At 36.4% G+C, this 22,590-nt stretch overlaps 1 protein-coding gene across 2 annotated transcripts in view; it reads right to left on the bottom strand.

Annotated features, from left to right (window-relative positions):
* Positions 1 to 22,506, bottom strand: part of Prkdc (protein kinase, DNA-activated, catalytic subunit) — a 175,759-nt gene extending 153,253 nt beyond the window's left edge. For both annotated transcript variants that reach the window (XM_071602379.1, XM_027932827.2), the window contains exons 1-13: positions 22,353 to 22,506; positions 20,550 to 20,626; positions 20,364 to 20,456; positions 18,115 to 18,189; positions 17,268 to 17,376; positions 16,746 to 16,858; positions 16,561 to 16,660; positions 12,223 to 12,278; positions 12,106 to 12,136; positions 10,835 to 10,992; positions 2,124 to 2,270; positions 1,129 to 1,293; positions 535 to 703 (exon numbers count right to left, since the gene is read on the bottom strand). In XM_071602379.1, coding sequence (XP_071458480.1) covers positions 535 to 703; positions 1,129 to 1,293; positions 2,124 to 2,270; positions 10,835 to 10,992; positions 12,106 to 12,136; positions 12,223 to 12,278; positions 16,561 to 16,660; positions 16,746 to 16,858; positions 17,268 to 17,376; positions 18,115 to 18,189; positions 20,364 to 20,456; positions 20,550 to 20,626; positions 22,353 to 22,506 — 1,447 coding nt within the window. The remainder of the gene's footprint in view (positions 1 to 534; positions 704 to 1,128; positions 1,294 to 2,123; positions 2,271 to 10,834; positions 10,993 to 12,105; positions 12,137 to 12,222; positions 12,279 to 16,560; positions 16,661 to 16,745; positions 16,859 to 17,267; positions 17,377 to 18,114; positions 18,190 to 20,363; positions 20,457 to 20,549; positions 20,627 to 22,352) is intronic.
* Between the last annotated feature and the right edge of the window lie 84 nt (positions 22,507 to 22,590).

Genomic DNA, 22,590 nt, shown 5'->3' with positions numbered 1-22,590 from the left:
TTTATAGCAGCACAATTCACAATAGCTAAACTGTGGAGCCAACCTAGATGTCCTTCAGTGGATGAATGGATAAAAAAAAAATGTGGCGTATATACACAATGGAATTTTACTCAGTAATAAAAGAGAATAAAATCATGGTATTTGCAGGTAAATGGATGACGCTGGAGAAGATAATGCTAAGTGAAGTTAGCCAAACCCAAAAAAACAAATGCCAAATGTTTTCTCTGATATAAGGAGGTTGACTCATAGGGGGGTAAGGAGGGGAAGCATGGAAGGATTAGATGCATTCTAGATAGGCAGAGGGGTGGGAAGGAAAGGAAGGGAGCAGGGGATTAGCAAGGATGGTGGAATGTGATAGACATCATTATCCAAAGTACATGTATGAAGATACGAATTCGGTGTCAACATACTTTATATACAAACAGAGATATGAAAAATTGTGGTATATATGTATAAGAATTGTAATGCATTCCGCTGTCATTTTTTTTTTTATTAAAAAAAAAAAAGAAGAACAAGAATGAACGGCAAACTTACCCACAGTACTAATGCAATTCCAGAGAATTGGTCCTTTTTCTGCTAAGGCTAGGAAAACTTTCACTATGGCTTTACAACAAACTGACTGCATTTTTGGACTATACTGTGGGAAACAGTCTATTTGTACCACTATGATATGTTCCAGAACTGGAGTATACACCTCAGGAACCTAGCAGAAATGAAAAGCAAACTAAAAGTTATAGGAGAGAATAAATATATGAATAATACAAATATCCAAACCAATTAAAACTACATTAAGCATGTTTTAGATAAATGAAAACTTCTCTGCCAAGCTTAATGCTTATGACTGCCTAAAAGAAATTAGAATAAAATTATCTGATAGTTAAGGCACAATTGTATCCCAAGCAGTGATTCTTAATTTTTTAGAACAGAAAAAGTAACACGTACTTTTATCTTCTCTGGATAAGAAATCAAGTTACTAATGGGAAGTCTATTAATAAAAAATATTATTAAAATGTCATATTGACCACAATAGTGCCTACACTAAAGGAACGACATGACTCCACCAAATTATTTGAAAAAAAACAAGATTAAATATTCAAATTGTACACAATTTATAACAATTTCACTTACTGTGTCAAGGTAAAGCAAGACACTTGCAATAGACTGGAGGAAACTGGGCATCTGATAAACATGGTCATCAACAGTGTCTGTCTGGGTGAGGAACATTTGCTTGCAGCGCTGAATGAGCTCAATGTACATGAAGTCAACATCTTTTGCATTTATAACCTTACAAGGCTTTAAGAAAAGCAAAACATAACTCTTTATCAAACTTATCCACATCGAAACAAAGTTACTTAGGATGTCATGTTAAGCCATGTTATTATAAACTGATATTAGCAAACTACTTACTTGTTTACTTTATATAAAATATCTTATTAAGATGCTTTTTATACTAAGATGTGATCACACTCTAGTTATTCATACACAGGACATTTTTTTGATTAACTATGTTCTAGGCACTGTTTAGATGGTGGGTCACATGCAGTCAGTGCCCTTATGAAGCTAGGCAATCCCAGGAAGACCAACCAGACTTAAACAGATGTCCAGGATACACTATTATACCATGCTCCACACTATGAGCACAAGTCTTCTTTTTTAACTCACAAATCTGATAATGCAACTATTTTTTATTCTAAGACCAGATCTCAAAAAGTTGCTAAAGCTGGCCTTAAATTTGCAATCCTCCTGCCTCAGTCTCCCTACTCCCTGGGATTATGGGAGTGTGCCACCAACAACTACAGTTTTACTTTTTTTTTTTTTTTTAAATAAGGAACAATACAGCACAGAGAAAAACATGGGCTTTTGGTCTTTAGACTTTATCAATTCTGTGTATCCTTTGATAAGTTAATTTCTCTGGATCTCAGTTTCCTCGTGCATAAAACAGAATAATACTCAGCTTATAGAAGAGTTATAAGGCTCTGAGATAACATGTATTAAAGGATTCTTACATAGTAAACACTGAAAAAGCTCTTAACAAATGACAATAATACTGTCACAAGTATGAGACACTATCCTTTAAACACTCAGGTGAAACAAAAAGAATAGAGTTAATTAATGAGCCATACTCCCGCAAAGAGTCCATATCCACGGATAGCAATGGATAACTCCTTGTTGTTTGAATCTGTGTTTCTGATGATTCCATAGAATTGTTCCATAAAGTACTGGAGCTTAGTCTTATGCACCTCTGCATCTTTTGCCACCATAAAAGAAATCTGTAATTACATAATATTTATCTTTAGAAATACTTAATAGCAAAATAATCTATACAAATATGAAAAAACTGAAATTGTTTCTATACTATTTACATACTAACAGTTATAATTTCTGTTACTCATAAGACACTTTACTTCCATTTGCTCAGTCTGAAGTTCAAGAAAGATAGACTCTTAAATAATGATATATTTATTGTATGTGATATATTCTTCCTAAAGAAATGAACTAAAAGAGACAGGGAAATGTAGAAAGTGATCTGCACACATGCAAAATACAAATTTTGATAAAGCAGAAAGTAGTCACTGGAGCACATGTCATCCAAAGTGTGAATGAAACTATCAGACCCAGTGGACAATGAATTCAGAAGTCATAACAAATATAAATTACAACTTAGAATCAGAAAGACAAGGAATCACAAACTTATAAAAAAATAAGCTACAGATTATAAAGCTTAAATGAAGTGAGGGAAGGGGAAAAAAAAAAGTGCTTTTAAAACCAAATAGATGATTATCTACCAACTAAGCAACAGTGGCCTAAACGCAAAAACATAGGTAATCAAAAGAGCTTTCCTAATTTTAGGACAAAGACTGTCTAGGATAAGAATGGAAAGACTTGAGATAATGAACAGATGGAAAGGGAAAAAGGAGCCACCTTCCATCACCAACCAACTACAACATTCCCTAATTCTACCCAAAGCCATCAGGTCTTAGCATTTGTCCTTCGCCGGTCTTTGTTCCCCATTCATTTTACAAGGATGGAGAATCACGGATATTGCTTCAAAATTTCCTTTCACAAAACAGACCATGAACATGTTTCTCAAGAAGTAAATAAATAATATCTTAATTTCAAAAGTTTTTCATTTTCTGAAATTTACCAAGAAGACAGGATAGAATAAAATATTTTAGCATATGAAACAATGCTATATCATAATACCATTAAAAATTAATCATGCAGAACTCAATGTGCCATCAAGAGAACATACAACAGTGGAAAATCTCAAGGTTGCAAAAATTGTGAATAATACTCCTTTACAGCAAAATATCTTTCTCTTCACTCCTTCCTTCTACAAAAAGAGGAAAAGAGAGGGCAAAAGGAGAAGGAGGGAAGAAGACAAAATAAGAAAGGGGTCATCAAAATAGTGATTTTTTTTTGTTGGTAGTGGGATTTTAGAAGATTTGCACATTGTCGACAAAGTACAGCATCCCTTTATGTTCAAAACACTAGAAAAACTAGGGATAATAGGAACTTACCTCAACATTGTAAAAGCTATATATGCTAAACCTTAGGCTAGCATCATTCTAAATGGAGAAAAACTGAAGGCATTCCCTCTAAAATCTGGAACAAGACAGGGATGCCCTCTATCACCACTTCTATTCAATTTAGTTCTTGAAATACTAGCCAGAGCAATTAGACAGACAAAAGAAATTAAAGGCATAAAAATAGAAAAAGAAGAACTTAAATTATCGCTATTTGCGGATGACATGATAATATATTTAACAGACCCAAAAGGGTCTACAAAGAAACTGCTAGAGTTAATAAATGAATTCAGCAAAGTGGCAGGATATAAAATCAACACGCATAAATCAAAGGCATTCCTGTATATCAGCAACAAAACTTCTGAAATGGAAATGAGGAAAACCACTCCATTCACAATATCCTCAAAAAAAAAAAAAAAAAATAAGATACTTGGGAATCAACCTAACAAAAGAGGTGAAAGATTTATATAATGAAAACTACAGAACCCTAAAGAGAGAGATAGAAGAAGATCTTAGAAGATGGAAAAATGTACCCTGTTCATGGATAGGCAGAACTAACATCATCAAAATGGCGATTTTACCCAAAGTTCTCTACAGGTTTAATGCAATGACAACCAAAATTCCAATGGCATATCTTGTAGAAATAGATAAAGCAATCATGAAATTCATATGGAAAAACAAAAGACCCAGAATAGCAAAAGCAATTCTAACCAGGAAGTGTGAATCTGGAGGTATAGGGATACCAGATCTCAAACTGTACTACAGAGCAATAGTAACAAAAACAGCATGGTACTGGTACCAAAACAGGCAGGTGGACCAATGGTACAGAATAGAGGACACAGAGACCAATCCACAAAATTACAACTTTCTTATATTTGACAAAGGGGCTAAAAGCATGCAATGGAGGAAGGATAGCATCTTCAACAAATGGTGCTGGGAAAATTGGAAATCCATATGCAACAAAATGAAACTGAATCCCTTTCTCTCGCCATGCACAAAAATTAACTCAAAATGGATCAAGGAGTTAGATATCAAATCAGAGACACTGCGTCTGATAGAAGAAAAAGTTGGCTACGATCTACATACTGTGGGTCGGGCTCCAAATTCCTTAATAGGACGCCCATAGCCCAAGAGTTAATAACAAGAATAAACAAATGGGACTTACTTAAACTAAAAAGTTTTTTCTCAGCAAGAGAAACAATAAGAGAGGTAAATAGAGAGCCTACATCCTGGGAACAAATTTTTACCCCTCACACTTCAGATAGAGCCCTAATATCCAGAATATAAAAAGAACTCAAAAAAATTAAACAATAAGATAACAAATAACCCAATCAACAAATGGGCCAAGGACCTGAACAGACACTTCTCAGAGGAGGACATACAATCAATCAACAAGTACATGAAAAAATGCTCACCATCTCTAGCAGTCAGAGAAATGCAAATCAAAACCACCCTAAGATACCATCTCACTCCAGTACGATTGGCAGCCATTATGAAGTCAAACAATAACAAGTGCTGGCGAGGATGTGGGGAAAAGGGTACACTTGTACATTGCTGGTGGGACTGCAAATTGGTGAGGCCAATTTGGAAAGCAGTATGGAGATTCCTGGGAAAGCTGGGAATGGATCCACCATTTGACCCAGCTATCGCCCTTCTCGGACTATTCCCTGAGGATCTTAAAAGAGCGTACTATAGGGATACTGCCACATCAATGATCATAGCGGCACAATTCACAATAGCTAGACTGTGGAACCAACCTAGATGCCCTTCAATAGATGAATGGATTAAAAAAATGTGGCATTTATACACAATGGAGTATTACGCAGCAATAAAAAATGAAAAAATCATGGAATTTGCAGGGAAATGGATGGCATTAGAGCAGATTATGCTAAGCGAAGCTAGCCAATCCTTAAAAAACAAATGCCAAATGTCTTCTTTGATATAAAGAGGGCAACTAAGAACAGAACAGGGAGGAAGAACATGAGGAAAAGATTAACATTAAACAGAGACGAGTGGGGGGAGAGAAAGGGAGAGAGAAGGGAAATCATATGGAAATGGTAGGAGACCCTCAATGTTACACAAAATTACATATAAGAGGTTGTGAGGGGAAGGTGGGGGGAACAAGGGAGAGAATTGAACAACAGCAGATGAGGTAGAGAGGGAAGATGGGAGGTGAGGGGAGGGGGGATAGTAGGGGATAGGAAAGGTAGCAGAATACAACAGTCACTAATATGCCATTATGTAAAAATGTGAGTGTGTAACCGATGTGATTCTGCAATTTGTATTTGGGGTAAAAATGGGAGTTCATAACCCACTTGAGTCAAATATATGAAAGATGACATATCATGAGCTTTGTAATGTTTTGAACAACCAATAAAAAAAGTTAAAAAATAAAAAATAAAAAAAAGAAGATTTGCACATTATTCTTGGTACTGTGTGTCTTTTTTTTTTTTTTTTAATGCAACTAACCTGCAAGGATTTTAATAAGAAATTTATAGAAAGCTATTAAATAAAAAAAGAAAAATTTGGGTACTGGGGTTGTGGCTCAGTGGTAGAGTGCTCATATGGCATGTGTGAAGCTCTGGGTTCAATCCTCAGGACCACATAAAAGATAAATAAAATAAATGTGTTGTGTCCATCTACAACTAAAAACATTAAAAAAAAAGAAAAAGAAAAATTTCTTTCCCATAGGGATAACATTTAAATTTTAAAATGCATCTATAATAGCAAAAAATAATAATGGAAAATAAGATAACATGAAGCTAGAGGACAATGAAGTGCTAATACAAGGACAAACATAAAGGTGAATGGAACAAACTAGAGAGTCTAGAAATAAGTCCACACTTATATGGTCAATTGACTTGTGTGTGCATTACTAGGGATTGAGCCCAGGTGTTCTGCCAATGAATTACATCCCCAGCCCTTTCTATTTATTTTGAGACAGTCTCACTAAGTTACTCAGGCTGATCTTGAAGTTGTGATCCTCCTGCCTCTACCTTCCCAAGTAGCTGGGATTACAAGTGTGCATTACTGTACCTGGCTTGGTCAAATAATTCTTGACTAAGGTGTCAGGGTAAGTCAATGGGGGAAATTAGGTCTTTTCAATAACTGGTGCTTGAACCAACAAATGTGGGGAAAAATTGACATCAACCTTTATTTTATAACATAAGCAAAAAGTACTTCAAAATGGATTATAGACCTAAATGCAAATGAAAAAACTATAAATTTATTACAAAACTTCCTAAAGAAAATTCCTTCTTAAAGGGGATACAGGAGCTGGACATAGTGGCACACACTGGTAATCTCAGTGACTCAGGAGGCTAAGGCAGGAGGATCTCAAGTTTGTGGTCAATCTCGGCAACTCAGTGTTTCAAAACAAAATAAGAAGGGATGGAGACATGGCTCAGTGGTTAAGCACCCCTAGGTTTAATCCCCAAAACAAAAAAAAAGTGGCTAATAACCACAGGGAAAAAAAGGATCAATAACAACAGTCATCACAGAAATCCAAAATAACCTGGGCGTGGTGGCTCATGCCTATAATCCTAAGCGGCTCAGGAGGCTGAGGCAGGAGGATCACGAGTTCAAAGCCAGCCTTAGCAATGACAAGAAAGCACTAAGCAACTCAGTGAGACCCTGTCTCTAAATAAAATATAAAATAGGGCTGGGGATATAGCTCAGTGGGTGAGTGCCCCTGAGTTCAATCTCTGGTACCCAAAAAAAAGAAATCCAAAATAAAACCCCAATAACATTATGTACCATTAGAAATAGCTAAAATTAAAGTGACAATACCAAGTATGATTGAGTACATAGGAAAACTAGAAAAAAAGTGGTTTTAGTATTTTACATTCCTGCATCACTGGCAGGAATGTAAAATGGTAAAACCACTTTGGAAAAGAGTTTGATAGTTTCCTCTAAAGTTTAACATACATCTATCATGTAATCCAGCAATGCCACCTCTAAGTTTTTACAAGAGAAATGTTAGCTGAGTGAAGTGGTGCACACCAATAATCCCACTGGCTTGGGAGGCAGGACGGTTGCAAGTTTGAGACCAGCCTCATCAACTTAGTGACACCTTAAGCTAAATAAAAATAAAATAAAATTTTAAAAAAGAGCTAGACATGTGGCTCAGTGGACAAGCTCCCCTGGGTTAAATCTCCAGTACCAAAAAGAGAGAAACAGAGAAATTTGACACTTGGGTACAAATGGACTTTGCTATTTTATTTACAAAAACCCCAAATTAGAAACAACCAAATGTCTGTGAATAAACTATCCATACCTTGGAATACTATGCAACAATAAAAATGAACTACTGACACACGCTACAATATGGTTAAATTAAACTCTCAAAAACACTGATAGAGCCAGGTGTGGTGGTGCATGCCTGTAATCACAGCAGTTCAGGAGGCTGAGGCAGGAGGATTACAAGCTCAAAGCCATCCTCAGCAACTTAGTGAGGCCCTAAGCAACTCAGTGAGACCCTATTTCTAAATAAAATACAAAAAGCTAGGGATTTGGCTCAGTGGCCAAATGCCCCTGAGTTCTATCCCCGGCAACACCTCCCCCCCCCCCCGCACCCCCTCCACCCCGGATGCCAAAAGAAAAGAACCAACACTGACAGAGCAAACCAAGTTAACCATAACAGAACAGACACTATAAAACTTGCATGGAATTCTACAAAAGGCAAAACCAATATTTTGTGTCAGAAAGCACTGGTTGCCTATAGCTGGGAATGGGGACAAAATGCAGAGGCTCAAGGGAATTTTCTAAGTGTTATGGTTTAGATATGAAGTGTCCCCCCACATTCATGTGTGAAGACAATGCAAGAAAGTTTAGAGGTGAAATGATTGGGTTATAAGAGCTTTGACAATCAGCGTGTTAATCCACTGATAGGGATTAACTGTGTGGTAACTATAGGCAGGCAGATGTCACTGGAAGAGGTGGATCACTGGGGACCTGCCCTTGGGGTTTATATTTTGTGGTGAGGGCAGAGCTCTCTTCTGCTTTCTGGAGACCATATCCTCAGCCACCTTTGTCCACCACTCTCTTTTGCAGTGATGTTCTGCCTGATCTCGGACCCAGAGCAATGGAGCTGGCTATCTACGCACTGAAACATCTGAAACCATAAGCACCAAATAAACTTTTCCCCCATTAAAACTGTTCTTCTCAGGTCTTTTGTTCACAGCAATGAAAAAGCTGACCAAACACTAAGTGGCTGGAAGTATTCTGTCTTGAACAAATTACACAGTACATATATTTATCAATTACAACTGTGTAAAAAAATAAAATACATGCATGCTGCTATATATAAATTATACCTCAATAACGCCCACTTTTGTGTACGTGCCTGTGGGCATGCCAGGCACGTCAGTGTCAGGAAAATAAACAATGTTCTGACTCCACAGGGAGAGGACACTAGAAGCTCCATGTCTGGTACTTTCTTGGTCTCTGTACTGTGTCTTCCTTTACTTGATTTTAAATTCTGCCTTTAGCTGTAATAAGCCATTACTGTGAACTTAATAGTTTTGAGTTTTATGAACCTTTTTAGCAAAAAATCATTTTTTTTCTTATTTTGGTACCAAGGATTGAACCCAGGGGTGTTCAACTATTGAGCCACATAGCCACATCTGTAGCTCATTTATTTTCTATTTTGACACAGAGTCTAAGTTCCTTAGGGAAACTAAGTTGTTGAGGCTAGCTCTGAATTTGCAATCCTCCTGCCTCAGCCTTCTGAGCCACTAGGATTACAGGTGTGTGCCACTGTGCCCAGCACAAACTATCACATTTGAAGGTAGTTTTGGAAACCCCTAAACATGCAACAGAAGTCAGCTATAAGGACAGCACTGAGGGAATTGTTTCCTAACTTCTTAATTGCCTGAACTCTTTAACTTTTTCAAAAATTACACAGTATTAGGAGAATATCTTCAGTGATTAAATAACATCTATTCAATCTAAGTGTTTATTAAGGATTGGAGCAGGAATCTGAAATTAAATTCTCTGGCAAAGATCTGCAATGAAGATGTTCTGTGAAGCTCATTAACGGCAAATAGCCAAACCAAAGGAGGGCTAATAGTCATCCCTGCAGGCCCCCTCCCCACCTACCCTCTGCTATGACAGGCACGTGTTATTAGTGAGCATTGATTCAGGGATGCCACCAGGTGTGATTCCCTCCAAAAAGACTCCTACGTAAGTCCTGGACGTTCTTATTCATCTTAGTAACAAAGCCTGAAATGCCGTCTCTCAAAAGCCAATGTTTATTGAGATCCAAACATATTTATGTGAACCAGAAAAAAATAATACCATAAACTTTCATTTTCTATAACAAATAAGATCAGCCAATTGAGCAAAACAGGCATTTTTATGAGGAGGACCAGGAAAGGAAGCAACCTTAATATCAAGAATAACTTTGACAGGCAAGTTTGATGGGCAGGTTGAGAACAGTAGAGGAACACTAAGTTGAGAGGGACAGCAGGAAGCAGTAGGGGGCCAGACACAAAGCACACTTATTTCAGTTTTGTGGGAGTTGGACCACACCCAGACAAAGGACAGCAGTGCTCTCTCTCTCTCCTATTAAGCTGTGAATCTCAGGCCAATAGTGTCTGCACACAGTTCACAGTTTTCCTGGACTAGTCTGTGCATTTACTATCACTTATTCATTTTTAACAGTTCTCCAAACAAAATTTTGACTCTCCAGGATCTTTCATCAGATCCAACTTGGCAGTCTAGCTCCTTAACACCTAGCCTACACTACAGGAATTTCCAGATGCCTCTGGATGCGCACAGCAATTTTGAAACCACTGCTCAGAACCACAATCACAACACATTCCCCTTAGCCAAAAAAGATCTGCTTCAAAATTTGCCAGATGAAATTCTGTAACTGCATCCTATCTATATGGAAAACCCACAGGGACAAAGGTGCTCTCCCTATCCTTGTGGTAATCTCTCATACAAGCCTCCAGCTTCTCATAGCAGCTAGCCCTTACCTCCCGAGAGATGGGGTCCTTGGTCCCCCAACCTCCAGTTTGAGTAGCCCTAACCTCCCAGCCTTTCCTCTAACTCATTCTCTGACACATCTTAGCTCCATGAGACTTGCCTCAATGTTGGCTCTCTGTCCTGATCAAAATTAGTATCTTACTAGCTCTCTTGGTCCAGGGGCCAGTTATGAGACTGATGGAAAGTAAAGCCTTTTGTTCTAAACACTACAGATGCTAATGGATTCACTTACATTTATTTTTCAAATTTATACATAGAAGATTAGTATTTAATTTTGTAAAAAAAAAATTTTATTATGAAAGTTGAATTTGTAGTACCTGTTTCAGAAAGGATTCCAGGGCTGAATATGCAGCTTTTTTCAGTTCTACATTCATATGGCTACACCACTTTGATAGTACTTCAAATAAAGAAATGTAGTTTTCCAAAAGGCAGGTACTAAATTGAGATGCATGCAGAGTAAATAAGCGTAGGCCAGCTGCAAATGCAAAACACATTATACTTGAAATAGGACAACATAACAGTATACTATGGGGACACAGCCACATCAATGTTATGGCCATGCAATTCACAATACCTAAACTGTGAAACCAACCTAGATGCCCTTCAGTAGATAAATGGATTTTTTAAAAAATGTGGCACAGGGCTGGGGTTGTGGCTCAGCGGTAGACTGCTCGCCTCACACGTCTGAGACCCTGGGTTCAATCCTCAGCACCACAAACCAAAATTATTAAATAAATAAACAAATGAAAGAAAATAATTTTAAAAAATGTGGCATATATACATAATGGAATATTACTCAGCAATAAAAGAGAATAAAATCATAGCATTTGCAGGTAAATGGATGGAGTTAGAGAAAATAATGCTAAGTGAAGTTAGCCAATCCAAAAAAAAACAAATGCCAAATGTTTTCTCTGATATAAGGAGGCTGATTCATAGTGGGGTAGGGAGGGGGAGCATGGGAGGAATAAACAAACTCTAGATAGGGCAGAGGGGCGGGAAGGGAAGAGAGGGAACATGGGGTTAGAAATCATGGTGGAATGTGATGGACATCATTATCCATAGTACATGGATAAAGACAAGAATTGGTGTGAATATACTTTGTATACAACCAGAGATATGAAAAATGGTGTTCTATATGTATAATATGAATTGTAATGCATTCCATTGTCATATACAAAATATTAATAAAATTTTTAAAAATGAAATAAAATAGGACAACATAAGCCAGAACAGAGCAGAAAACTAAGAAAGCTTCAGGTCTATGTCAAAGTTAAAATTGTGTTCATGAAGACTTAGTACATCATACTAAATCCAGATTTATTTAAACAAAGCCAGAATCAAACAGCATGGATTCTCTGAAAGATACCCTAAGATAAATATATTTTTAAATCATGAATCTGAGCATAATCACCTCAATCCAGCTTTGTGTTATAAAAACTAAACTCCCAAAACCTTTCTATAATAATTATAATATGAAACATCACAGATGTTATAGCACTCACTTTCATTCATAGTTTAAGTAAAAACTTATTCAAGATGTTAATCGAGTAATGTAAAATACCACAACTTATTAAATATAGACTCTTACCCAAGGGGACAGCATATCTCTTCAGATCAATCTGTTTCAGAAAAAAAAAATTCACCATCAGTGTTTGAAAATCACACATCTCAACCATAAAAGACTGAAGAGTAATATTTATCCTACCTGAGGACAAATTGCTTTTAGTGCAAAATCAAAAATCTCCCTTGAAGTCTGTGGATCTGGGGAAATAACAAAAAAAGCCTGTTACAAATCATTACAGTATCACCTGATGTACTTTACCAATAACTCTGCAGATTACCAGGTTTGCTTCAGTCAGGCTGACTGCATTAACTCCAAGTCTCTTATGAATTCAGGAGTAACCCCTTTCAACACTGGATCCAACTAGAGAGATGCAACTCAATACTGCTGCACAGTTATTACTACAGGAAAGTAGAAAAATGTGGAACAAGGAAGACATGTGTTTAAAATCCAACTCATCACTTACAAGCTCTGTTAGATAATCTCTCAGAGCCTCAGGGATAATTTACACCTTCTTTAAGGGTTGCCTCAAGAATTACATAAAGTTAACTCATTCCAGGCCAAACACATTCCACCCCCCCACACCCCTAGGTATTTATTCCATGCATAACACATGCCAAATTATTATGGGAATTACAAATGTGAATAAAATATAACCTTTGACCTTACTGAAATTATGATCCAAAAGGCAAGACAGAACAGGCACAAAACTGTAATGTGAGGTTCTTATCCTGGCCTGAATGACATTCAGTTATTTGTATTTGTCTCCCACCAAATTATTCACTGCAGCTATACAGTAGTTATGGTTTATTCATCACTGATTTCTCCACCCTAACAGTCACCTGCAAGAGCAGAAAAACGCTTTTTTGATGGAAAGACCTACTGTCTTTCAAATGAAGAACAGCCCAGAGGATTATGTGATAGGAGCTGGATGGAATTTAATTGAAAACAATTTTATGCATATTCAGGAAAGGCTTGACAGACATGGCAGCATTTGAAATGGGACTGAAAAAATGGGTATTAGGGGCTGGGGTTATGGCTCAGTGGAAGAGCGCTTGCCTTGTATGCATGGGACACCACCTAAATAAATAAAATAAAAGTATTGTGGCCATCTACAACTAAACATTTTTAAAAAATACGTATTACGGAAAAACTTATTCAAACAGAAAATAACAGTGTAAACACAGTATGCAGACACAGGGGCACACTTATTTCATATAGCATAATGTCATCTAGATTGACCCATGTTACAGCCTATATCAAACTTTCCTTCCTTACTTTATGTCTGGATAAGCACTGGTGTTAACACAAGAATATTCAGAAGTGAAATCATTAGAACATGAGAGCTGTAACCTAATCAGTTCATACTAGTTTGAATGTACTAACTGGGTGGGAAGAGTGGGTCACTGAAAGCATGCCCTGGAGTGGTTCATTTTCCCTGTGGCCCCTTCTCTCTTCCTTCTTGGCCACCATGAGTGAAGCAGCTTCCTCCACCACACCATTCAGCCATGATGTTCCGTCTTACCTTAGGCCTGGCTAACCATGGACTAAATCATGAGCAAAAATAAACTTTCCCACCTCTAAATTGTTGTCAGGGAGTGGTCACAACAATACAAAGTGGACTAATACAACTTGACAGAGTGGGAGCAACAAGACGTAAGACAGAGGAAGGCAAATCACACAGGGTTGCTCCAGTATTTTTTCTTGCTAAGAAGCAATAATAAGGGTTGAGTAGAGCTGGGCACAGTGGCGCACATCTATAATCCTAGGGACTCAGGAAGCTGGGGCAGAAGGACTACACATTCAAGGCCAGTCCTGGCAACTTAGTGAGACACTGTTTCAAGATAAAAAGGGTTGAGGATATGGGGATATAGCTTAGTGGCAAAGTGAAACAGATTCCATCCCCAGCACCACCAAAAAAAAAAGGTAGAATTGAGTAGAAAAAATATTAGGTTGAAATGTGAAATTATTCTTTTTTTTCTTTTCTTTGGAGGGGGCGGGCAGGTGGTGGTACCAGAGATTGAACTCAGGGGCATTTGGCCACTACTCCATATCCCCAACCCTATTTGTATTTTATTTAGAGACAGGGTCTCACTGAATTGCTTAGCGCCTCACCATTGCTGAGGCTGGCTTTGAACTTTCGTCTTCCTGCCTCAGCCTCCTGAGCCACTGAGATTACAGCATGCGTCACTGCACTCACCTTAAAATTATTCTTTTTGGGAATGAGCAACCTGATGAAAGCAAAACACACAGAAGTACAAAAAGCTGGCAATAACTTAAAATTTTAAGTGCAAGAAAGAGCAAATATTTTTAAAGGCAAATTTTTTTGACCCTAAAACACTTTTTAAGAAACTAGGAAAGGGGCTGGGGATGTGGCTCAAGTGGTAGCGCGCTCGCCTAGCATGCATGAGGCACTGGGTTTGGTTCTCAGCACCACATAAAAATAAAATAAAGATATTGTGTCCACCTAAAACTAAAAAATAAATTAAAAAAAAAAAAAGAAAGAAAGAAACTAAGAAATAAAATAAAGTTTTATAAGCTTAGAGTGCTATCTGTTACATTATCTTCTAAACCTTTAGCTTTGAATTATTCCAGGAGAACACAGCTATGAAGAAAAGTGTATTAAAGAAGACTTAAAATCATAGGAAAGGATCTGCATCTTCAGAATTTCAAAATGTTGATGAAAAAAAATCAAAGACCTAAATAAATGGGGGAAATATACTGCTTATGGATTGGAAAACTCAGCATAGTGAAGATGTTAATTTTCCCAAATAGACACAAAGGTTTAGTGCAATGCTTATCAAAACAGCAACAAGGGTTTTGTTTGTTTTCTGTTTTTGTAGACACAAGCTTATTCTAAAATTCACAGTGGAAAAACACAGGGTTCATAATACTAAATTGTTTTGCAAAAGAAGAATAAAATGGGAGAACATACTCAACAAAAAGACAGTTCATTAATGGCAGGGGACAGTCAAATATATCAGATCAAAGAACTCAGAAACAGACTCATAAGATATGCTCAACTGATTTTTTTTTAAAAGGTACAAAAGCAATTCAATGGAGATTTGGTGATGATTTCAAGGATATGACACCAAAAGCATAGGCAAAATAAAATAACCAAAATAAAGAACTTTTGTGCATCAAAAACAATAATCAACAGTGAAAAAACAATCCATGGGAGAAAATATTTGAAAAATCATTTCTAAGAAACTGATATCCAAACTATATGAATAACTCCTATAACTTAATAACAAAAAGCCAAACAACCTGATTAACCTAAAAAAAATGGACAAAGGATCTGAACAGACATTTCTCCAAAGACAGAAAAACAGTTGGGTGTGGTAGCTCACACCTGTAATCCCAGCAGCTTGGGAAGCTAAAATAGGAAGATTACAAATTTTAGACCAGCTTGGGCAATTTAACGAGGACCGAAGCAAGTTAGCAAGACTCTGTCTCAAAATAAAAAATAAAAATAACTGGGGATGTGGCAAAGTGGTTAAGCGCCCCCTGGACTCAACCCCTACAATCCCCAGTACAAAAAAAAAAAAAAAATCTCCAAAGATATGGAAATGGCCAATAAGCATACACATAAAAAGGCTCAATGTTAAAGAAGTGCAAATTTGAACTACAATGAGATACCACATCACATCTGTTAGGATAGCTATTACCCTTGTGCACTGCTAGTGGGAATGAAAAATAGTGTAGTTGCTATTAAAAAAAAATATATATGGCAAGTCCTCAAAAAATTAAAAATGTTACCATACCATCCAGCAATCACACTTCTGGGTAATCCAAAAGAACTGAAATCCAGGACTCTGAACAGGTATTTGTATACCAATGTTCATGGCAGCACTACTGGTAATAATCAAAAGCAGAAGTAAACTAAGTATCTAATAATGGATGAATAGGTGAATAAAATGAGGTATATTCACACAATGAAACATTAGCTGACCTTAAAAAGGAAGGAAATTATAACACATGCTAACATGTATGACTATGCTAAATGAAATAGATACAAAAAGTTATAGCCTATGAGTTCATTTGTATAACATTCTCGAAATAACAGAACTATAGATGGAGACAGAATAGGGGTTGTGGGGAGAAATGGCTGTAATAAAGTAGCTCAATGGAACCTTGTGATGAATCTGCCTTGTTTAGTGATGTACACACAAACCTACCCATGTGACAGAACTGTTCAGATCTAATACACACACACTAGCATGTGCATGTATAACTGATGGGATGTGCTGAAGGTCAGTGGATGGTGTCGATGTTAATATGGTATTGTGCTGTTGTACTATAGTTATAAAAGATATAATCTTTAGGGAAAATGGGAAGGTGTATCAATCTTTCTGGATTATTTCTCACAACTGCATGCAATTTCACAATTGGTTAAAAAGTTTAAAAAATCAACACTAGTGGTCTTTGTTAGACTTATAGTTTTTGAATACAGGAAGAAAATCAAGCAAAGTCCTGAAATACCTTCTTCCATAGACTTAGTAAAGTTACACAGAAGCGAGGACAGTCCTTTCAGACAGCCAGCCAAGACAGGTTGTTTGGGCTCTCTTACTGCTGATGTCATCTAAAACAAAGAGTTAGAAAGATATAACTGAGGAAAAAAACCCAACCAAATCTATGAAAGCAGAATATCATAAAGAGTATCATACCTGAGTCTTAAGCTCACCCAGAAAAGCCCGAAATAGATTATCTGAATGATTTATCATCTCACTAGGATGAACTTCTCCTAATATTCCAAGGAGCTCATACACTTTCTCTAGAACTGAAAAATAAATTTTAGATAAATGAATGCCTAAAGGTACATTTAAATAACAAAAATACATAAGGAAATAAGAGGTATTGAGTTCACAGTAATTTTATAAAAAAAAAATCACAAAATAACCAACTTTGCATATTAGAATTTTTCTCAAGATTTATGCAAATCTATTATTATAAACGAAACTATATTTGACATATACTGAGTTTTCTGTTTAAAGAAATTATTTTATAAAGATTAACGTTTTTATGAAGGGAAATCTTCACATATTATTTCCATTCTGGTTTGTTTTCAGCAAAAAGGATTCATCTGTAAAATATAATGCGTTGGCAGTACTAATACTAAGTGTTACACGAATGGTTAGTTAATTTTAGTTTGTTAGAATATTTTGAAAATAACATTAAATGCATCTCACCTGTGTCTGGTATTTTTGCTTTCGATGCAAGTTCTCCATAGAATTTATTAAATAACTCTCCAATTTTAAATTCATCCATGAGTCTAGAGCTTCTCAAAGTCTGAAGTAACTAAAAAAACACAGCATTTTTTAAAGAGGAAGATACAGAAAAGACTTCCTCTACCTCAGTATGTCTGCACATAGCAAGGCCTCAGAATCCTGTGTCTGAGGGACTTTATGCTAGGCCTCTCAGGACTCATCTCTATCCAGATGACTGGGGAAGGTGGGCTTGAGGTGGGTGTAGCAAAGCAGAAGGGTGGTCTAGACCTAATGTTACTTTCCAAAGAAATCAATAACATTACTAGAATCACTCCCTCAGATGCACTTAATTCCACAGACCAAACAGGCCCAGTGAAATTCTAAAACAGGGGTATAAAAACAGACAGAAGTGCATGTGAAAGTGAGGCCAAAGGACCAGTAAAACACGACCTTCCCATCCTCACTGTTAAAGCTTCAGGAAAAACTCGTGAGAGATAAGGGGATCTTGACAATTCTCAATAGTATTAGGTTTCACCAAAGGTAATAAATGAAAAAACAAACAATTTCTTTGTTATTTTAATTTTTCATTACTCTCACAACCCAAAATTCTTCTTTTACTACCTAGGAGAGTCTGAGAACAAAATACCAAGGTATTATCAGGTGATGGCTGTGAAGTGTGCATCTTATCCACTCAATGATGGGATTCAACCCTATCCTCCCCAAAACTCTCACCCAAAACAAAGCTCAAAACTCCCAATTTTATGTCTTATAAGTTATTATGTTTAACAACAACAAAAAAAAAATTGTACTTAAACACAAAAAAAATTACCTTAATGAGAAGATCTAGGGCTGGAATTTTACATTTAGCAGCTCTATCTTTTGTATAAACACTGGTACAAATACTCTAGATTTTAAAAGGAAACATACCAAATCAATAAGATTTTAATGAGTGCTAAAACTATATCCCTGAGGAGTGATATAAGATAACAAAATGTATGACATAATAAAACTTAATATTTAACTTTTGAAAGCATAACATCAAAGTACATAATGTTTTGATTAAAAATGACTGAAAACATTGATGCAATATGCTGTGGTGATATCAATAACAATTTAAAAGCACAAAGTCAATAGATACCTCAGTAGGACTTTACAATATCAGGTCATTCCTTCTCACATAAGTACCATAGGACTTGTTATCCAATGTCAAGAAAGAGAGCATAAAAAGGTGACTAAGAAAAAGTTGAAAGAATGGCTGGGACTCTAGAGGAAAAAGCAGTGTGATGAAAACAACAGGTGCTCTGGCATTAGGTGAGCTGGCTGCAAAAGATGGGCAAGTTTCTTAACTTTAAGTGTCGTTGGTTAAACTAGAGAGATTAATACCTCGGGCTGGGAGGTGTAGATCAGCAGCAGAGCATATGCTTAATGTGGATGAGACCCTGGGTTCAACCCCAGTACACATACACATTTAAAAAATAAAAAATTCAACGAAGTCAGACTAGAAATCCAAAGGGAATTTAAAAAGCACACAAACAAAATCTACTTTAAAAAGACCAATAATTGGTAAAATGAATATTTTATGTTTTAGCCAATTTTAATTCTCAAAATATAGCTGCCATTTAGTATCTGTGGGTGATACTCAAGTCCCTTTCATAAAATGGCATATTTTTTCATATAATCCCGGCATATCCTCCCACATACTTTGAGTCATTACTAGATTACTAACACAATGTGAATGCTGTCAATAATTGTTATATTGTACTAATCAGGGAATAACCACAATCTGTTCGTATTCAGTTCAGATTTGTCTTTTTTTTTTTTTTTTTTTTTTTAATCAGCAGGTAGTGAATCTATGGCTGTGGAACCCACACATACATAGAGTCAACCATACCTTCTAATCCTTCAATTCTTTTTTGTATTGTTTTGTTTTTGTTTTTAAATTTTATTTTTTCTTTTTGGATATATATGACAGTAGAGTGTATCTTGACATATTATACATACATGGGGTCTAACCTCCCGTTCTTATGGTTGTACATGATGTGGAGTTACACTAGTTATGTGTTCACACATGAGCATAGGAAAGTCATGTCTAATTCACCTACTGTCTATGTTTCTTCAATTCTTAACACACTAAATCTAAAAGCAAACTCCAAAGGGCCAACAAAAATAATTTACCTTGAAATGAGATAATTGTTGAAAGTATAAGAAAGGATGAGAAAGAGTGACCTAATTTATGATTGCTAGTTCCTTATAATAAATTATAAAGAAACCTGGCAAAGGCATGTTTGAGAAGAATGAGAGGCATGAAAGAGCCAAACTTTTCAGATGAAACTCTTATAGAAAACACATGAACTGGGCTGGGGTTGTGGCTCAGTGGTAGAGTGTTTGCCTAGCATGTATGAGGCACTGGGTTTGATTCTCAGCATCACGTAAACAAATAAACAAAATAAAGTTATCGTGTCCATCTACAACTAATAAAAAAAATTTAAAATAAAAAAGAAAACACATGAACTACAGGAAGTATGGATTCTACCCAGCAAGAGGACTCTTTTTGGAATTATCCGTTAAAGTGTTCTGGAATTTTCCCAGTTTTAAAAATCCAAATCAGGGCTGGGGATGTGGCTCAAGCAGTAGCACGCTCGCCTGGCATGCGTGCGGCCCGGATTCAATCCTCATCACCACATACAAACAAAGATGTTGTGTCCGCCAAAAAATAAAAAATAAATATTAAAAAATTTCTCTCTCTCTCTCTCTCTTTAAAAAAAAAAAAAGAAAAGATTTAAATAAATAAATAAATAAAAATAAATAAATAAAAATCCAAATTATCCCAGGTGCAAAAAATGATCAAGATCATTACCAAAAAAAAAAAAAAATTATCAAAGTAGTTTTTCTGACAAGGGTCTTAGCTTATTAATTCTAAAACAATGACAAGCCCACTTCATTTCAACTTGATTAATCAAGCAAAATTAAGTATACTCCCCAATATGAAAGGCATAAACAAAATAAAAATCTAGATTCCTTCCATCATAAGTTAAAATAGATATTGACATGTACTAAGGTATGTTTTTTCCTCCTTACCTTAATATCAAAAGCATAAGGCATAATCTTCTCACCAATTTTTTCTAAGAAAACATATAAAAATTTTAGGGCTTCTTCTCTACAATCACGAAACTATAATAAAAGAAATAAATATTGTAAATATGGTTAAGAATAAGAGTCACTTCAACAAAAACAGAAAAAGCAAAATTAAAATTTTTCACTTACTTCATCAATGTTAAGTGATTTCCGAACAAATACAAGCAAACCAAAATCTCTGGAAAAAACTAAGGAAGTCTGTAATGCTGGACAAACAAACAAACAATAAGTTAAGAGTTGCCAAGCATTTCATAAATCACCCTAAAAAGGCTGCAAGGTTTCCAAGGAGGACTTTTAAATAAGAAAACACTAACCTAAGGCTGCTATATTAGAACAAAGAAAGGAGAAAATTCTGAATGATGTTCCATAGGGATGCAGTAGGGGAACAAACACTCCTCCAAGATGCCCATACCCTAATTTGTGGTGTCACATCTCTGAATATTAATTTTACACGGTAAAGGAAATCAGATTGCAGATAAAATTAAGGCTGCTATTCAGCTAACTTTAAAATAGAGATAATGCCCCAGATTATCCACTAAGACCATCATAGTCACATGGGCCCTTAAAAGTAGGGGAGAGATGAGAATGTGGCATCAACAAAAAAAAAAAAAAAAAAGGAAGATAAATAGATAAGAGGAAAAACAAAAAACAGTGAGAAGAAGAGTAGAGCACAAAGATGAAAAGACAGGAAAACACAAGAGATATCAAACCTCTCCTGAGAAGTAGCTGACAAACTGTTGCAGGTTTTGAAGATGGACAAAGGGGCTACAATCCAAGGACACTGGGCTCCTTCTAGAAGCAAAAAACTTCAGCCAAGAAATAGGGACCTTATTCTACAATTTGAATAAGAAAAAGGATTCTCCCAAAAAGCCTTCAGAAATGAAATTAGTCTTGATACCTTGGTTCTTTCTAACTTAATGAAACTATATCAGGCTTCTTACTATGTAAGATTAACAAATGAATGTCACTTTAAGTCACTAAGAATGTGGTATTTGCTATACTCCTCTAAAATTTCTCAAGTGAAAGGACATATATTGCATATTTACAGTAAACTAGAAATCACTTTAGACATGAGTTACTAAATGAACATGAATTTTAACTTTGAAAACCTGACTATAAAAAGCAATTACATAAAGTCATTAGTTTTTTGCTATTTCCCCATTACTAATATATCTTTAACAATACACAGACACAACATAGTATCTTGTTTAAAGAGTGGTTTAGATTTCTACACTGTACTCAGTACTGACCTCTTAGAAAGATCTCATCTAGCTCTTATTAGGACACACCATGCAGATGAGGTCTACATACTTGTGTTTTTTAAAATAGGAATACAATTTTGGCCAAATTACATTGTTATACTGAGTGCATGTACAAATAGGTAACTAGGAATTTCACCATAATCTACAATTATAACGCACCAATTTAAAATGGGGAAAAAAATAAAACAAGAATACATAAGTTTTCATGCAACGGCATATTTAAATTGAAAAATGCTGAAAAGAAGCACTTTTTTACTGCAAAGGAAAAACATCATTCTCGTCCAAGCATTGACAAAATTTTTTTTAATGACTTTTAAATTATATTTCTGCGAGTCTTCGTAAAAGCGGGACAGTAAATATGAGAGTTTGGAAAGGTACTCGTGGGTTTAGGTGAGACTAGGCGAAGGGAAATATTTTCTCTTGTCCTCTCCACCCACTAGCTATAGCAATGATTGACAAATTTAAAGTCATTTTCACCAACTTAGGTTTTAAAATACTTTTCTTCTGGTGCTAGGAGGAAAAGATATAGGGCAAACCGCTTTTCATACACATTCACAGAAGTTAGGGAGACTTCGCAGTAGTGTTAACTAAACCCATGGGGAGAGAAACTGGGCTGTCCAGCTCCAACACTACTCGGAAAGCCAGGAGTACGTCCCGGAACTGTACGCACCCACAACCGAAGGGCTGGTACTCAGGACGCACTCTTGCCCCAGGCCGCGGATCAGCTGATAACTGGCCGACGCAGCATTGTAGCGGTCCGCGGTGGATAAGGACTCCTGCAGCCGAAGCAGGTATCCCTGCAAACCTGCTCCGGAATCCGCCATGACGATGACGCTAACTCTGCGCAGGCGCGCACTTTGCCCGGGCTTCGGCTGCCGCGCGGCGGCGCAGGAGCAGGACTCCAGACT

This window comes from Marmota flaviventris, chromosome 15 (genome assembly GCF_047511675.1).
Source record: "Marmota flaviventris isolate mMarFla1 chromosome 15, mMarFla1.hap1, whole genome shotgun sequence".
Classification (NCBI taxonomy): Eukaryota; Metazoa; Chordata; class Mammalia; order Rodentia; family Sciuridae; genus Marmota; species Marmota flaviventris.
The sequence above is the reverse complement of the archived record's forward strand: the minus strand, read 5'-3'. Positions and strand labels throughout refer to the sequence as shown.